General features: G+C 50.8%; 1 protein-coding gene across 3 annotated transcripts; it reads right to left on the bottom strand.

The window, feature by feature from the left end:
• Positions 1-3,021: 3,021 nt before the first annotated feature.
• Positions 3,022-16,568, bottom strand: MON1A (MON1 homolog A, secretory trafficking associated). Of its 3 annotated transcripts, none has more exons than XM_058726883.1 (6): positions 16,284-16,568; positions 7,365-7,504; positions 5,591-6,076; positions 4,269-5,034; positions 3,413-3,560; positions 3,022-3,313 (listed from the first exon to the last, which is right to left on the bottom strand). In XM_058726883.1, the coding sequence occupies exons 2-6, from the start codon at positions 7,489-7,491 to the stop codon at positions 3,173-3,175; spliced, it is 1,668 nt and encodes a 555-aa protein (XP_058582866.1). In that variant the 5' UTR covers positions 7,492-7,504; positions 16,284-16,568; the 3' UTR covers positions 3,022-3,172. The 3 variants fall into 3 exon arrangements, with proteins under 3 accessions (XP_058582866.1, XP_058582867.1, XP_058582868.1); XM_058726884.1 differs by lacking the exon at positions 16,284-16,568 and adding an exon at positions 14,801-15,060; XM_058726885.1 differs by lacking the exons at positions 5,591-6,076; positions 16,284-16,568 and adding an exon at positions 14,801-14,963.
• Positions 16,569-17,371: the final 803 nt, after the last annotated feature.

The following is a 17,371-nucleotide window of genomic DNA, read 5'->3' as shown; positions in this document are numbered from 1 at the left end:
GTACATGGACTTCAGCGGTTGCTCCTTGATAACTGGTTCTCCCTAACATTTAAAGGGGGCTCTGGGGGACCTTGTCAGCCTGACAGCCCCCTTAGCCAGGTGGGCCTTAACCCTGGAGGGAGGGGAAGCTTCATAGGGTGGCCCTACACTGAGGTCTGAGGGACCTGTGAACTGTGGATCCCAGGGCTTTGGAGCATAAGAGGGGTGGGGTAGAGAGGAGCTTTCAGCCCAGCAAGATTCATTCAGACTGATTCTTGGAGCTGTATCTCCTCTACTCCCCTATCCAGACAATATTCCTTGTTCCTCCTTCCAGGAGCACCTTTTTCCTTTCCTTCTCTTGCAGCTTAGATGGCACCACCTCCAGGAAGCCCTCCTGATCCAGTCAATCCCTGGTCCATTTTGTGGGTCCCACAGATCATATGCTATACCCACTCTAGCACAGCTGACTCTGAATACCTGACTCCCCACTTTCCCCATTCCTAGTGCTGAACTCCCCTCCCCCTTGGGGCTGGAGCTCAGTGAGCACCTGGGAGAGAGAGGAAACAGGATTGGGCAGCCACACCCAGTGCTGGGAGGATTCAGAGCCTCGGGCAACATAAATGGCACTCCCTTCTCTAACTAGAATTGGCCCGGAAATGAATAAATACCCATAAAAAAAAATCATGTGTTCCACAGTCAACATGATTAAAGACACTCATGCCGGGTAAAACTGAAATGAAACATTCTCCGCTGGCGCTGAGATAGTTTCTTGGGTCCCGGTACTACATTCGGAGAGACTTCTGTAGGTTGGGAGGAGACTTCAAGGGCCCTCCTTGATCACCCCGTCCACTCGTTTCGAAGGTTGGGGTGCAGCAGTCAACAGTTGGTTCTCTGCTGCCACCATGTGGCCAAGATGTTGGCTAGCCCCAGAACAGCGACCCCTGGTGGACAACCCCGGTCCTTGAGAACCGGCATCCACAGGAGCACCCCTTCCTCCTTCCCCCTCTGCCCACTCTGCAGGAGCAGGGCAGGCAAACCATGTGGGGGAAGTGGGGCCTTGGAGTGTTAAGTATAAGTGCTCCCCCCAAGCTGAACTCACAAGGCCTGGCCTATATTTGGTTTAGGACCTGCCCAACTGCCCCAGTATCTATCACCTTGAAGGAGTGCCCTCTTTTCCCTTTTTGGCTCTCACATCCCTCTGAACACTACTCCAAAACAAAAACAAAAACGAGAACTAATGCCACCCTTTTCCTCCAACCCAAAGAGATCATCTGAGTGGCAGCAGTCTCTAACTACAATATGACCATATCACTCTGCAGCTTTAAAACAAATTCAATGGCTCCCCACTGCCAGACTTTTACCTGGAGTTCAAGAAACCTAGGCCTTGAAACCTCCTCCAGCTTCACTTAAACCAGTAATACCATGCTGTTTACCAGGTCCTTTGCTTTGCACATGCTGGTTCCTCCACTAGGAACACCTTCCCTGTTTGGCCTGTTATTCCTTCCTTGATCCCCAGACAGATAAGCCCACACTCCAGGTGCCTACTGTCCTAGGTACACACACTCACCTAATTGTGACCACCCATTTTCACACCTACCCAGAATAGGTGCTAAACTGCAGAGGTGCTGAGAGTCCTACAAGAATCACAGTAGCCAACAGGAGTATCTAGGGGCCGACCACTGACCAGAGGAATGCCAATAGCAGCCATGGACTGCTGGCCTGGCATCACCCTGGCCCCAGAGGCAGTGATTTGGTGCACTGGCCAGGATCAAGAGGAGAAACAGCAGCAGAAACAGGCAGAAAAGAGACCCAGGGCACATGTGCAGGGCGAGCAGCACCGCCAAGCCTGTGGCTGTTCCCCACGCTCCTTGGGGTCTAGGCAGGTGGTTTGCTGTCATATCCATCCTAATATGATCCAGGATAGGGCCAAGGGCAGGGGCTATCCCATTTCCTGGGACAGTAAGTAGAACCATTCCAGTGTACCCTATGCTACCCACCAAATATATTTTCCAACATGGGTTGGTTTTAGTGGCAGAGTATCTTAGCCCAGCTCTCAGAGACTGCATAAGGGTGATTTACTCTACAGTCTGAAGACCACATTCAGTGGACACTTTTCTCCCATAAACATTTCCTAGGTCTTTTGCTCTCCTAGCCAATGAGATGGTTAAGCTGTGGCAGAACTGGGAAAGCCCCCCAGCAGCAAGATAGAGGCTTTCTGTACTGTGCCTTGGGCTCTGTCCAAAGAGGGTCTCAGGACAGAGTGGAGGGGTCTGGGCCTTCACTGCTGAGCTTCCTGAGATGTCCACAGTGACCCCTGTGGGCTGGAAAATGCCAGGGTGGCAGAAGAGGGCCCGGTGTGCCTAGTAGCATCTGCCCTTCCTAGGGCAGGGTCCACCCCTGCCCCAGAAGTCAGCTGGCTCTTCCTGCAGGCCCTCCAGCTCACTCCTGGGGACATCTGAGGAATGCACTGGCCAAAAGCACAGATGCTGAGGTGGATAGCCCTTCATGAGGAAGACCAAGCTGGGACAATTTCCCCAGAGGTCTAGGGCTACATACACTGAGGGTGGTCTCTGAATTTTTCTGTGCTGAAAACCAGACCACCTCACCAAGGGATCTTACCCACCTGTACCAAGCCTCAGACTCTCCCTAGTTGGCTGTCCTTCTCTTACTCAGCCTTGTCACTGCTGAGCTACAGCAGCCCTTCAAGCAGAGCCACAGCTCCCAGGGTGTATGAGTGGTCCTTTGGGGCACAAAGCTGGGGGCCCCTCCTAGGAGTGAGAGAGAGGGGCTGTGCCCTTCTAGGAGGCACCAGGGACTCAGACTGAGTACTGGGGTGGGGCTGTGGGGGGCAAGGCCAGTGGAATGCTAGAGAACATTTTATGTATGGCAAGACTTTAGCTGAATGAAGAGACCCAGCCCAAGGTTCGATTCTGAGTGCTTGTGCTCCAGGACATGGGGAAACACAGGTAAGGACTAAGGAGGAGGATCCAGTATCTGTAGGAGTGAGAATGCATGAGTGAAGGGACCAGTGACAAGGCCCAATGAGTGTCTTCTCCAGAGTACTTTAATGCACGCACCAACCCACAGTCCCTGCCTGCTTGCTGCCTGGGCAAGAGAGGCCAGCCCATGTGGAGGCTCCCATAGCTTCCATTGCCCAGTGTGCCTAAGAGGGCTGAACCCACACACATTCCCATCAGTAGGTGAGGGGTGTGAGGATGAAGAGGCGATCTTCTTCTTTGCGGATCCAGCGCATCAGCTTATGGATGGCACTGACGGCAGATGCCTTGGTCCCCAGGGGGCTGTAGCACATGTAGAGCTCAAAGGCACCTGTCACCTGGAGGAGGGGGCACAGGGTAGTCATCGAGGTTAGACATCTCGTGTGGCCCCTGCCCGGGATCCCGATGAAGCTGAGCCCATCCCAGGGCTGCCTTACCCAGGCCAGGAGGTTCTCATTGGGGCCCGTGTAGTAGATGGTCTTGAGTGGGCGGGAGGCATTGTGGGCCCGGCTGTGCAGGTATTGGTAGAGGCCCAGCAGCCGCTCCTGCTCCTCTTCACTGGTGTACGGGGCCTCAATCTCAGGGCTGGAGATGGGGGAGTGGGTTGGCAAAGAAATAACTTTCATTGCCTTCTCTGGAGATCTAAAAAAAACTCTTCCTAGCCAGGGAGACTCTGACATGTGTCTTACCCTCCAAATGTTCTCCCAGGACAGGGCATGGCCTCCCTACCACAGAAGACTCCCCAGGACAGGGCTGGGCCCACCCAGAATGGAGCCCTGTTCTTCCCCCCTCCCCCAAGTTCATGGCATCTTTGGTGACTTCCCTTGGAGAGGCCAATCTGAGTTTAGGTGTCCGAAACAAAGTGACAGGTCTGAAGTGGAGGAAAAGTGATCTGGGAACCCAAGAAGGGGTAATGGGAAGACAGAAGATGCCACATCTGGCCACAGCCCCTCTGTTGGAGGAGGAATTCTGCATCCTAGATGGGACCAAAATGACCCCTAAGGCAGACCTGCTCCAGGGCAGGAGATCCAGGAGACCTCTGTTCCAGCTTCCTTCCCTGGGTGTACTGGGCATTTCAAGGCTTTGTGGGTAACAAAGTAGAGAGGTACATGCCCATAGGGGGTGGAGTGATAGGGAGTCTGGGTGCCTGATGTCAGAGTAAAACAGACCCAACATGTCAGTCCATTCACAGATGGGTCATCAGCTCCAGGACTGCATCAGGGCTGAGGGCCAACCGCCTCCCCTCCCTCGCCCCTGTCTCCCTCAAGTTGTGCTCCCAAGGTCCTCCCTCACCTGGTGAAGAGTCCCGAGCTCTTTGATTTATAGAGGAAGTGGCGCAGGTCCGGGATGCCCACTTGGGCAACACTGTAGTAGGGCGTGCGCAGTGCCTCCCGCAGCGCCAGGTGGGCTCCACGCTTCCGCAGGCGCTCCTGAAAGCGGCGGCGGCAGTCAGAGACTGCAAAGAAGTCCTCCCGGTCGGTGGAGACGAGCAACAAGCAGAGGTCGGTGTCAGGCTCCAGGTAAGAGATGTGTGCGTGGAAGAAGCCGGCTGCATTAAATTTGGGTAGGCACACAGGCGTCCAGGCTTCTCCCTCACGGAAGGATGAGGAGGAACTTATGAGATTGAAGAGCAGGTGCAGGTCGATAGGGTGCAGGAATTGGTCCTTGCGGCGCACGAGCGCCACCAGCTGGTTGCGTGCCAGCAGGATGGAGAAGACGAGGCTGCGCGCTCGCGCCTGCTGCAGGCTGGTACTCACCGCGTCGCGCACGGCCGCAGCCAGGGGCAAGCAGCGCGCTGCCCCCATGAGGAAGCTGGGGTCTCGCGCCATGAGCTGCAGCAGGTTGTCGGTGATGCGCTCCGAGCCCGAGAGCAGGCGCCGCAGGTCGTAGTTCTGCTTCTGCTGGAAGATGTGGCTCAGCTGGGCACCGGTAAGAAGGCTCAGGATCTGGTAGTAGATGTAGAGCAGCTCCTGCGCCAGTTCCTGCGCCGATTGCCGCGTGCGCGCCACTGCCACCAACACCAGTGGGCTCCGGCGCACGAATACTACCTTGTAGCCATCTGAAGGTGGAGGGAGGGGATGTCAGCTTCTCCGGGGAGCCTCCGGGGTTGGCCTTGCCCAGCTCCCTCGGAGCCCCAGCTTCCTACACAGCTTGTCGCTTTCTACATCCTCTCCACCCTCCCTCAGATCTCTGCACACAGTAGGGGCTTAAGGATGATGAAGATAAAAACAGCAGCCCACGGTTCCCTTTCCCTGAGGATTCCAGGCTGTCCCTGCCACTTGCTTCACAGAGTGGCACCAGCCAAAATGCAGTGAGCAATTGAAAAAAAAAAAAAACATTCTTGTGTTAAATGTCAAGAGCTGGGTGGGGCTCAGGGCCTGGGACTTCTAGTTCTCTCCAAGGGCAAAGCCCATGTCAGAGCCACCTTTGGCCCTCACAATACCCTGTAAGGCAGTCATTGTTGCTATCTGTGTTCAAATGACAATATTGAAGCCCAGTGAGGTGGAGGGGCTGCCCTTGGTCACACAGCACATCCCAGCCCTCTAGTCCCTCGGGGACTATGAATTAACCCTGGTCAGGGGAGCCCTCCCTGCCCCCCTTTCCAGGTGGCTCACCTGCGTGGATAGAACGAATGGCGTTCTTGTCTGCCTCCAGGAAGGACACCAGGGCCACCATGACACCCATGGTGCTGGAAAGTGCCTCCTCTGACCCATAGCGGGAGTACACAGGCTTCCCCGCCTCGCTCAGCACAAAGACGTGCTTCTGGTGCAGTCGCCATGCCTCAGCAGCCTCCTCCTCATCCCCCTCGCCTGTGCCCTCCCTGGGGGGTTCTGTGGCTGGCCGCCCAGCTGCCCCTGAAGGCTCTGGCCAGTCCTCAGAGCTTCCTGGCAGCATCTCCTCCTGCAGGTCTCGGGCCACACCCGTCAGTTGGGTGCTCAGCTCGCTGAAGTCCTGGCTGATCTGTCGCATGTCTGCAGGCAGTGGTGGAGGACCCCCAACACCCTCCTTGGGGCTGTCCCCAGAAGCTGCCCCATCCTCCGATTCAGTCAGGTCCTCATAGGAACGGGCATGGACGAACATGGCACCCTCCTGCCCAGCACCTGCCAGCCAAAAGCACTGGTGCTTAGAGCAATAGCCACTGGCAGACCACCTTACCAGCAAGATGCGTAATATGGCACTCTAGCTTTACTGCAGAGACAAGCCACTGTTCCCTCCTGCTACTGCCTGCTACAAGTTATGCCTTCCTGCGGCTTACAGCCCACCAGTTTCCTCCCATCACACTGGGAATAAAACCCAAACCCCTCATGGCTGCGGGAATGACTTGCTTCTACTTGCTTCTCTCAATCTCATCTCACAGCCCTTACCCATTCCAGTCACACTGACCTTCATCCACCTGCTCTTTGGACACCCTCAACATGCCCTCACCTACCTCAGGGCCTCTGTACCTACTGTTCCCTCTGCCTGGAACGCACTCCCACCTCCTCGCATGGCCAGCTCCTTGTCACACTTCAGCTCTCAGCAAAGACATAAGTTACCTCCTCACCTGACCTCTGAGCCTGGGCACTCTATCATATCTCTCTCTTTGATTTCTCTTGTGCCACTTGTCAGTTATTATCCTCCTCCCCAACTACAGTGGGGTTCCTCCTGAGGGGCAGCAAGGTGGTTGTTCACTGCTGTGGGCCGAGCACCTTGCCCTGTGCCTGGAATACCTTTGTTCAGTGACTCTCTATCCCTGTGAGAAGTCTCCCTGACCCAGTTCAGGCCATAGTTCCTAACCCACTCCACTGTAATGACCCCACTAGCTTATGGCTCCCCTAAGGCAGGGGCCATGTCAGTCTTTCTCTACTGATTTTTTTTTTTTTTTTTTTTTTTTACAGAATAATTCAACAGATGTATTTTGAGTCTCTATGATGAGTTTGGTACCGTACTAGGCATTTGGGATACAACCACTCTGTGCTCAAAGAGCTCACAATTTTGTGGACAAGAGATGGGCAATATATACATAAACAAATAAAATTACAAAATAACTATTGTCCTGTACAGAGCATGGTCAGAGCAGGCAGGCCTAACTCGTGCAGAGGTGACATTTAAGCTGAGAGCTGAGGGAGGGAAAAGGAGTCAGGAAGGCGCAATGTAGACCCAGGGAACGGGAGGAGAACCCATGCTGGCAGCCAGACAGCACAGGGGTGAGTAGCCCAACATGAAGTGGAGAGGAAGGCTGGACACAGACAGAGCCCGTTCCCTGTGGTATCCCCAGCACCTAACAAGTAGCCCACGAGTGACTGAACGAGTGCATGAATGAGTGGGAGTGAAAGACTTGGTGGGAATCCCAGTTGCCCTGGAGGCTGCTCTCGCTGTCAGCTGCCTGGAGCTGCACCCTGCTCGTACCTGGCTCCATTCCCTGAGCCAGTCCTGGTGTGGGGCTCTCAGCTCTCTCCATACTCTGCCCATCAGAAGGAGCCAGGGTGCCATCGGGGCATTCACTGCTCCTCTTCCTCTGCATGTCAGCAGCCATCCCTTGGACTCTCCTGTGGGCAAACAAAGACATCATCGAGGGTAAGGAGGGAGGTGCTGTTGGCAGGGGTCACTGCTAGTACAGTAACAGTGGTTAGTACAGGAAAGCACCAGGACCCAGCTAGCTCAAACCTCTGGGAAATGGGTTCTGAGTATTCCCCTGTAAAAAATGAAGTATGTTGTTCTTTTTCTAAGTAGAAAAGGAAAAATTCATTGTACCTATTCATTGTAGAAGACTTGGAAAATAAAAAAGGATAAAGAAAGAAATGTCACCATTTCCCCACCATTCAGGATCTTTCACTGTTCACATTTTGGTGTATTTCTTTCCAGTTTTTTTTTTTGAATGCACATAAAATGGAAAAAAAAATTTTTTTTTTAACAAACTGATAACAGCAGCTAACACTTACTGAGCACCAAGGTAGTGTGCTAGGAAGTATAAGTGGACACAGTTATCTAAGCCTGATCACTACACTCTGTGGCAGGTGCTCCTGTGTCAGGCTGGCTCTACAGATAAAGGGACTGAGGCTGAGAGAGTAAATGCCTGCCCAATGTCACAACAGGGTGGAAGCTTTGGGAGCTGGCAATTGAAACAATTCTGTATCCTGGTATCTTTCACTGCACATCCTACCACAAACACTTCCTCATTCAAAACTGAATTGACCAATAGTTCTTTCTGAATACTTAGGCATTTGCAAAGAAAGAGCAAACAAGCTTGTCTTCAGGCTTGCTTTTTTCTGAGTACACTTTTGTACTTTCTGAATTTGGCACCAGGGCTTGCCTTACAACTATACAGCTGTACAACTATAGACATAACAGTTCTCAGTGCCCATCTGAATGCCAGGACAGACTCAGTTTCATCTCTCAGTCCTTCTGCAGCCTCAGAGCCAGGTGGAGGTGGCGATGAGTGGATGGCAAGGATAACAAAGTTGGATGGCTCACCTGGAGTCACCCCTAAGGGCCCCTGAATGGCAGGCTGAAGGAGCCTTCATTTGGCAAGCAAAATACATTCATAGGGGAGGGGTTCCATTGAGGCACTGATCCTTTTGTGAAGAGAAATCTGGGTAGACAGGCGAGAAGGACTGCAAAGACTAGTCAGAGACTCATGAAGAGGTCATGCGGGCAGGCCAGGGGCCTGGGAGGGACTGGTGTTAGTGTGAGCAAAGCAGACCCTGTTCCTGCCCTTCTAGGACAGAGTCATAGGAAATAACTGAGGCCTTGTTTCTCAGTAGCTCCACAACCTTGGGCAAATGACTCTTCCCCGAGCCTAGCATGAAGTCGGTGCTCAAAAATGTTCATGAAGAGTGACCTCAAAGAGAGAGCATCCCCATCACTCTCATTTGTGTGGTCCCAGGTTGTCCATGTCCAAGAACACCCTCTCAGACTCCTTATCCTCATCCCACCAGAGCTCCTACCAGGCAGCTCCTGTATGCACCCAAAGAACTGATTTTCAAGCTCTTTTTTTTTTGTTTTTGTTTTTGTTTTTTGGTCATCTTTGTTCTAAGCTATGGAATCCTTTTTTCAAATGCATCTTTTGCAGAAGTTCAACGGGCAAAACAGACAGGGAAGCCTGGTAGCCACTCGTGCACTGAACCTGGAGCATCACAGAACAAGTGAAGTTTGGGCACCATTGGCCAACAGCATCACCCCACTTAGAGTAGGACCAAAAAAAGATCATCTGGGAGAACATTGACCTCTGGGGATTTTCTAGGCCACTAATCCCATCCATTAGGACAGTCAAGAGTGATGGATCCTAGGGGCGCCTGGGTGGCGCAGTCGGTTAAGCGTCCGACTTCAGCCAGGTCACGATCTCGCGGTCCGTGAGTTCGAGCCCCGCGTCAGGCTCTGGGCTGACGGCTCGGAGCCTGGAGCCTGTTTCCGATTCTGTGTCTCCCTCTCTCTCTCTGCCCCTCCCCCGTTCATGCTCTGTCTCTCTCTGTCCCAAAAATAAATAAAAAAAAAAATGTTGAAGAGTGATGGATCCTAGCATGAGTCAGAGCCCAGAGGACCAAGGCATGGGCCACCTTGTCTGACAGAGGGCCAGAGTAACTAAAAGGCTACTTGCCCTCAACAGCTAGGTTGTTCAGAAAGGTCCACTCAGAGACAGAGACAGAGACCGAGACCAAGAGGAGTAATCCCAGACAGGCCAAAACAAGCACTGTAACACCATAGAGGCTGGGGCAGTGGGTGCTACAGTAACTAGGGCATGCCTAGGTCTTCAGCAGGAAGACACAGGCCACATGAGAACCTCATAGAGCATTATTTCACAAGCTAACCTAAAAGTGAGATTGGGGTCTGCACTGCTATGTGAAGATGGAGTGACTCCAGAGAGATGAGTCGTGTCCAGGCAGAGAGAAAGCTGCTACTGACAGTCCCAGGGTTGTGGCCAAGGCTTCTGGACCTGGCTCCCTGGACGGAGACCTGGATTGCTATGTGTTTCTTTCTGGGAAGTAGGTCCAGAACCATTGCTTCAAATTACTATATTACTATGGAGACTCACTTTCCTGCTCCCTTAGTCAATAAGTTCACACCTCTCTTCTCAAATTTCCATCACTTCCTTCTCCCACGCTCACTCAGCATGATCCATGATCTCACCGAGGAAACAGAAGTCAGCAAAAGAGAACTTCCAAGATTCCCACCACCACCTCGCCTCACCTGCCAGGCTCTGCTTTCCTTCTTCTCACTGAAGATGAGCTGTCCTTGCTCCACTGGGAGCAAACGCCCCCACTGCAGTCCCTTTCACCCGCACAAGCACATGGCTTCAGCAGCTGTCCCTCTCTCTCCCAGATCATTGGTTTCCCCTTTTCCCCCATCCAGCACCAATATGCTGATGCTTCCTCCATTTTCAAAACACCTTCTGGGGCACCTGGGTGGCTCAGTTGGTTAAGCGTCTGACTTCGGCTCAGGTCCTGATCTCACAGTCAGTGAGTTTGAGTCCCACATCAGGCTCTGTGCTGACAGCTCAGAGCCTGGAGCCTGCTTCGGATTCTGTGTCTCCCTCTCTCTCTGCTCCTCCCCCACTCACGCTCTGTCTCTCTCTCTCAAAGATGAATAAATGTTAAAAAAAAAAATTAAAAAAAACACCACCTTACTTTGGGTGTGTTCACTTGTTATAATTCACTGAGCTGTACTTATGATTTGTGAACTTCATGTTTGTTTTATTTCAATTAAAGAGTTAAAAAAAATAAATAAATAAATAAATAAAGAGTTAAAACAACCCCCCCCCCTTAACTCTACATTCCCCTCTAGGTTCCACCCCATTTTTTTGCTGTCCTTTATAAAACAGACCTCAAAACAGTAAATAATACCTGGAATATAATTAGTAGGCTAGGCTATGCTGTGTAACAAATGAATGCCAAAATGGTAGAGGCTTCACACATAAAGGCTTATTTTTTGCTTACACAAAATTTACCTTGGATCTGGTAGTAATTCAGCTCCCTTCCAAGCAGTGATTCAGGAATCCAGGTTACTAGCATCCCATAGCTCTGCCATCTGGAATACATGCCTTTTCCACACCACTGGGCAGTGGAAGACAGGGCTGGAAGGTCATGTACCAGCTCTTAAATACTTCAAAGCCCAGATTGGCCAGAAGTAGTCACATGGCCAGAGGGACTGGGAAGTGTGGGGAGCTCATGGGTATCTGGTAATCAAGAAATACATCTGCCACAGCCTCTCCACTTCACTCACTTGGGTTTTTTTTAAGATTTTATTATTAGGTAAGCTCTACACCCAATGTAGAGCTCGAACTCACAATTCCAAAATCAAGAGGTGCATGCTCTACTGACTGAGCCAGCAAGGTGCCCCTTTCCCATTCATTCTTGAAGCCACTCCAACTAGACTTGTGCCTCCATCATTCCAGCAACACTGCTCTCATCAAGGTTGCTAGTTGACCTCGGGATCATCTCACCTCACTCAGTAGCAGTAATGGATACACACTTGGTGATTTCCTCTCTTAAAACACTTTTTCTTCTTGGCTTCTGGTACACCACTCTCTTTTCTTGGTTCTCCTTCTACCTCATAGACCATGCCTGCTAAGTCCTTTATGCAGTTCCTCTTACAGTTAGGGGACCCAGATTTCAGCCCTTGGATCTCTTTTCTGTCTTCATTCAAACCACTGGTGATCTCATTCAGTCTCATGTTTTTGTTTTTAATTTTTGTTTATTTTTAGAGGGGAGAAGATGCAGAGAGACAGAGAGACAGAGAGAGAGAGAATCCCAAGCAGGCTCCACACTACCAGTGCAGAGCCCAATGTGGGGCTCAAACTCATGACTGTGAGATTACGACTTGAGCCAATATCAAGAGTTGGATGCTTAACCGACTAAGCCACCCAGGTACCCCCAGTCTCATGGTTTTAAATTCCATTGATACATTAGTGATTAGTGATACATTGTGATTCCAATTTTTATTTCTAGCCCCAATGTCTCTTCTGACTTCTAGAGTCACACACATTTAACTGTCTACTTCATGTCTTACAGTATCTCAAAGTTATATGTCCAAAACTGAGTTCCTGATTGTCCTCTTAAAAACGTATTCCTCCCAGAGTTTTCTCCACCTCAGTGAAAGACAATGATTTTCAGCAAATCTTGGAGTCATCTCTTTTCCTCACACCCTATATCGAACCACTAGCAAATCCTGTCACCTGTACTTCTGAATACCCAGCAAAATGTCTCTCTAGTTAATATTTTCCCTATAGAATTCCTCTTGGTTTTTAATACCCAACTGTGGTAGCCAGCCTTCAAGCCAGTCCCCAATGATCCTCAACTTACAGTGTATATGCCTTTGTGTACTCCCCTCCCACACTGAGCAGTTATGTAACCAATAGGATAACGTGAAAATGACAACGTGTGATTTCTGAGGCTAGGCTGAAAGATACTGTGGCTTCTGCCTTGCTGTCTTGGATCACCCTAGTTGGAGCCATCAGCCATGTTGTGAGGACACTCGAGCAGCTGTCTACAGAGAGAACGTCAGCAAACTTTGAGACATGCAAATAGCCAGTACCAAATGTGCCAGTCATGTGAGTAAGCAATCTTCTAGCCCCTGTCAAGCCTTCAGATGACTTCAACCTCACAAGAGAACCTGAGCCTGGACCATCCAGTTAAACTGCTCCCAGATTTCTCCCAAATACCAAAGGAACTGCATGAGATAATAAATATTTATTGTTGTTTTAAGTTGCCAAGTTTTGGAGTAATTTGTTACACTGCAATAAATAACTAATACAACAAACTTGTATTGTTTTGGCCTATGTTTATATAGAAAAATACTATTTACATCATCAAAACTTGATCTATATTTTAAACAAGTGATGTACATTTAAGTCCTCAAATTACATTCCAAGTTGGATAGGACATCACTCACTAAGTGGCAACATAACGGGCTTACTTGCATCATGGCTGTTGAAGGTACTGAAAGAGGCCATGATACTGCATCAAAGCAGCAAACTCTGGTGGTCAGGAGGGTATGTTTTTCAGCATTTTATATCCTAACACTATAACCTACTGGGCATGTAATAGGTATATATTTTCCTGTGTTTTAGTACCATTTTAGAAAATTGGGGGTTTGTGGTCGATGAGGGAAGCATTATACTTTTTCCCATTTAAAATAATGGTGGGGGGAGGCGCCTGGGTGGCTCAGTTGGTTGGGTGTCCGACTTCAGCTTAGATCATGATCTCATGGTTTGTGGGTTTGGGCCCTGCGTCAGGCTCTGTGCTGACAACTCGGAGCCTGGAGCTGGCTTCAGATTCTGTGTCTCCCTCTCTCTCTCTGCCCCTCCCCCTGCTCACACTCTCTCTCTCTCTCTCTCTCAAAAATAAAAACATTTAAAAAAATTTTAAATAGTGGAAACAGGGGCACCTGGGTGTCTTAGTCAGTTAATGTCTGACTCTTTGTTTCAGCTCAGGTCATGCATGATCTCATGGTTTCGTGTGTTTGAGCCCCATGTCAGGGTCTGTGCTGGCAGAATTCTCTCTCTCTCTTTCTTTGCCCCTTCCCCACTCATGTTGTCTCTCTCTCTAAATTAAATAAATAAATAAATAGATCGATAGATAATAAAAAGATATATGAAATAATGGGAAACAGATACTCAGTGATTCCAGATAATGTCCAACTTTTGTGGAACAGATTACTAATGTTAAATGGGAAAAGCCCATCTCCAGAATCTGACCACTGCTCATCACCACCACCACCACCACTACCACATTGGTCCAGGCCACCATTACCTCTCTAGGGGAGTGATGCACCAGCCTTTTAACCAGTCTCCCCACATCTACCTTTGTCCTTGCGCAATATATCCCTCCCACAGGACTCAAAGAGATCCTCTTGAAAAAGGAAGTCAGGCCGTGTAATTCCCCTGCTCAAAACTCTATAATGGTTCTCACTCATTCAGTGAGACAGCCAATTTCCTCAGAGCAGCACACAAAGCCCCACTCTACCGCTTCCTTTTATATCTTTGACTTGATCTCCTTCCCTTTCCCCTGCTCCCTTCACCTCAGCCCAGCCACACTGACCTCATGGCTTTCCTTTAGGATAATATAAATGTGAATCCTAAGTACTTCTGCATTTCAGAATTTTGCCCTTGCTGAACTTCCTGCACAGACCACATCTCTCTGCTTTTCACTTTGTCCCTCATTCACCTATTCCACTGATGGGGCTAGATATTGACATGACCTACTCTCTCACTTCCTTCCGGTTGTTGCTCAAGTGTTACCTATCAGAGAGGCCTTCCTACAATATCCCTGATTCTTACCTGTCTTACCCTGCTTCATTTTTCTATGAAGCATTTCAAATTTCAGTATGTCAGCTCCACATGCAGGAGGAGTTTAATCAACATTTGCCAGATAAATAACTTTGGAAGGGAAAAGGTGAAAGATCCTCAAAGAATATCCAGTTATAATGCAGTCTCTGGAGACCCCTGCCTGTGGAGAAGACTTGTTTTTCGTAGTAGTCAAGTGTTCAAGAACAATGGTCCTGGAATCAGAGGGACCTGGATGGACCTGGTTTGGTTCCATAAGTCTTAACTTTCTCATCTATAAAGTGGGGATAATGATAATACCAATTCACTGGGTTGTGGAAGGATTAAATGAGATGTTCATGTAATTTGTTTACCCTGGCACACAGTAAGCACTTGCACACTTAATGGCTACTGCCATTAATATATCATGATTATTTTTACTTAGCATTCAAACCATATGTAGCTGCACTTACACACAAAAAGTGGTCTCTGCCATGTAAATCAGTCCTTTGAAAGTTGGCTCACCCTGAGCAAACATGATTATGACCTCATGAAGCCAGGTAGCTTCTGGCCTGAAGTGACCCACCTGTGATGTCCAGCCAAAGAGATGTCTGTGGGCCTTGGGCTGGGGGTTCCTCCAGGCTTACTGGCTATTTGTTGGGCCTGACATTGCAGGAACAGACCATTGGTTCTCTGCTGCTCCTGGAAGTTTCTCCCAAGTTGAATCCTTGGTCTGCCACATGCCTCTGCTCTGTGGCCTTGTACCTCTGGTCAAAGACCCAAACATGGTCTACGGCAACTTACCCAAGGTCCTGGGAGCCCACTACCCACCGATCCCTTGTGGACTTAGGTGACTGAACCCAGTATGGCTGAGTGGTACTCAGCATGGTAACTATATGGAATGAGGGCAGGGTCAGCTGGCTGGGGCTGGGCTAGTAGACGCTTCCTTCACAATAGTTCCCCAGCTACCTGACATCATGTAGCATCTCAACATCTCCAAGGCCAATCGGGGGATCCAGCCAGAAGTCCTGATGAAGCAAACAGTTCTCTAGACACTTACTCTGGAAACTAGGCAGCAAACCCCACCCCAGCCCCCACTGGAGCCATAACCTTCATGACAGAAGCTCCTGGGAGGCTGGGCCTGAAGCAGTTAAGCAAGAGAGGTCTCTTGGAACCAGTCCCATATGTGCCCTCAGGGTCCCTTCTCAGGCAGCCTCTCTAGAAGCCCCCAGGGCATGCTACTTTCCCTAGATGTGCTCTGCTGTGCCTACAAGCAATGTCTCCAAACAGGTTGTCTCAATCAGCCCTTCTTGTGTGCTTCCCTCCCTCAGGTGCCCACCCTGGAGCAGGCAGAACCTTTAAGAGCCCCTCCCTACTGACTCCTACCACTCTTGCTCCCTCTTCCTGCTTGGATAGTGCTCCATCCTGCCCTGACCCTTTTGGAGTGGGCTATCTGGGAGGGTGGTGCCAGAATGCATGGGTCTCTGGCAGACAGGGCCCTGGTGAGGCTATGCTGTAGCTGGTTCAGCAGGATGCCTGCTCCGTGAGCATCGCCTGGTACTTGTCACTGCTGGTGGCCACTCCCCTCTCTGACAAAGGCTGCTCACCCTCCCCCAGCAAACTGGAACCCAGAAACGGTGGCTCAGCCAGTACAGGCAGACAGGTTATCTGAGCCAGGGCACCCTTGAGAGCAAAGTCCAAAGCCCCAGGACACTTCCAGGAGTTGCCTGCTCACCCCACAGTCACCTCTGCAGATCTTTGAAAGGATTCTGCCCGGGGGAGGGGGAAGGGGGGAGCGGAATATGTGTGCCTTGAGGGGCGGGTCCTACCAGGCCACTGCCTCCTATAGGACTTTGCTCTCCCAGCCAAAGGAAGGGTTCTGGTCTTCGCCTTTTGTATTCTTCAGCTGGGGGACAACCGGCTAAGGCACCCCAAAGAGACTAAATCCTCCTATCGCAAGTGAAGCGTAGGTGGCAGGGGCCCCCAGTCTTCAAGCCCCTGGCTGCAAGGATGACAGCTCTCCAGTTTCTCGGTACCCCCTGGCCACGTGGGTTGGCAGTCGTACTCACCTGTTTCTCCGGGGGGGGGGGGGGGTCCAGGACGCACAGAGACTGCCGGTCACTGCTCTCTGCCGGACCCCCAGGAGGGCACGGGTGTCCGGCCGAGTCCGGCCGGAGGGCGCAGGTCAGACCCTCGGACCCCTGCGGACGCAGACATGGCCACAGCGCAGGCCACCGCCCCTCCCACCGCCCCTCGCCCAGCAGGCGACCCAGGAAGACAGCCCTCTCCGGCCTCTCGTGGCGGAGGCCTGGCTCCAGCCGCTCTGCCTCTGGCCCTGCCCGCCCCGGGGTGCATTGTGGGAAATGTAGTCGGCGCTCACCGCTGCCTGCGGCACTCTGAGGCGGGGCTGGGCGCCCGGTCCCGGCAAAGTCGAGGGCGGGGCGTCACCCGGAGCAGGATTTGTCTCATCCGGAACCACCTTCTCCAGCGTCGGGCCTGGCCCAAATGCCTCCTCGAAGCCCAAAAGCCAGGGTGGCCCGTCCGCCCTGACCATCTAGAGGTTTATTTCAAGGCAGAGTAAGACACTTTGGGATTGTTTCCTCTATTGATTGTGGAAGGGCAGTGCAAGTTTGGGAACTGGATAAATGTCATTAGTGACTCTAGCTACGCTGGTTGTAAAGGATGTAGGCACACCAATTGTTGCTGAAGACGTCCTTTTAGCCACGTTTTAATATTATCAGTATGAGGCACTAAAACAGTTCTCAGCTTTGCACATAGAATGACCTGGGGAAATTTAAAAAATCACTAATGCTTAGAGATTTTGATTACTCCTAGAGAATTCGATTTAATTGAACTGGGATGGGACTCAGGCATTGGTATCTTTTTAAAAGCTTCCCAGGTGATGTGCCAGGGCAAGGAACGATTGCTATGGGCATTTGTAATGTCCTAGACACAAAACAATACAAACGACAGGAAAACATAAAGCTTTTCCAATTTTTTTTTAAGTTTATTTTTATTTATTTTGAGAGAGCAAGCTGGGGAGGGGCAGAGAGAGAGGGAGGCAGAATCCCAAGTAGGCTCCACACCTTTGAAATCAGGAACCGTGAGATCATGACCTGAGCCGACGTCAAGAGTCAGTTGCTTAACCGACTGAGGC

Source organism: Neofelis nebulosa, chromosome 4 (assembly GCF_028018385.1).
Source record: "Neofelis nebulosa isolate mNeoNeb1 chromosome 4, mNeoNeb1.pri, whole genome shotgun sequence".
Taxonomy (NCBI): Eukaryota; Metazoa; Chordata; class Mammalia; order Carnivora; family Felidae; genus Neofelis; species Neofelis nebulosa.
Note: the sequence above shows the minus strand (reverse complement) of the source record. Positions and strands in the feature narration are given on the sequence as shown.